Below are 957 nucleotides of genomic sequence, written 5' to 3' on the forward strand. Positions count from 1 at the left end.
CCACCCTTACTTCTCAAAAGTGTCAGGTGTGTGGCTACAACATCAGAACATTCTCAAGCAAGAAATAAGGAAGTCATCCCTCCCCAGGACTCTCAGCCTCTGGGTCTGGGCTCACCTGGGCTTTGGGAAAGGTTCATGAGAAGCAACAGCAACACACCAGGCCCTGCCAGGGGACCCATGGCCTCTGCACACTGGAACCTCGTACGCCCTCCTTCCATGGGCTGTGAAAACTGCGAGAAACTTGGGACCAGCTGTGGCCTTTATTCCCTCCTGCAGCACCAATGAGCTGCACCTGCTGCACCATGATGCCCGTACTCACAGGTATTCCTCTTCTTGGTCATTCTCAGTCACTACTGCTCTCTGGCTGTCCCGGTGTCACTGCCCCTGCCATCCACCCTAGAGTGGAGCAAAATGCCCCAGAGGCAGGAGGGCCGCTCACATGAGTGCAGAGGTCCCTACAGTAGGTAGAGCCTACTAGAAAGGCCATCAGGGATCTAGGACATTCAGCTCTAGTGGATTCTGTCCCAGACTAAGGAGAGTGGCCCAAGCTCAAGGGCAAGGAACCTGCTGTCCCTACTAGACATAGGCAGGCAGGCTTCTGAAAGGTAGAGACTCATTAATGCTCAAAACAGCACTGTCCCTTCTTCTAAGGATCTTGTTGAAGCCCTTGAGCTTCAGGAGTGTTCAAGCGGGGTAGACAGGAAAATTCTGGTTTGTGCTACTATCATTTTCTGGGTGGCAGTATTATTCTCAGCTTCACAGAATGCGCCAAAGCTATAGCATCTATCACTTAGGATTATTACAATTAATTCACTGGTGGGATGACCATGTCAGCATTTTCCCCACTATTATTATTACTACTACCATTATTATTATTATTTCAAGCCAGAATCTGTGATGGACTTATATTTCTCAGGAAATTAGGGCAAGGCTAAGTGAACGTTCTATATACATCAA

The 957-nt window shown here is 49.0% G+C and overlaps 1 protein-coding gene across 1 annotated transcript in view; it reads right to left on the bottom strand.

The window, feature by feature from the left end:
• LOC103268678 (ovochymase-1-like) overlaps positions 1–179 on the bottom strand; it is a gene marked incomplete at its 3' end in the record, with an annotated part of 28,163 nt that extends 27,984 nt beyond the window's left edge. The window contains 1 exon segment of the mRNA XM_021716679.1: positions 116–179. Coding sequence (XP_021572354.1) covers positions 116–179 — 64 coding nt within the window.
• Positions 180–957: the final 778 nt, after the last annotated feature.

This window comes from Carlito syrichta, unplaced genomic scaffold (assembly GCF_000164805.1).
Source record: "Carlito syrichta isolate Samal-C Ts95f unplaced genomic scaffold, Tarsius_syrichta-2.0.1 Scaffold308871, whole genome shotgun sequence".
Lineage (NCBI taxonomy): Eukaryota > Metazoa > Chordata > Mammalia > Primates > Tarsiidae > Carlito > Carlito syrichta.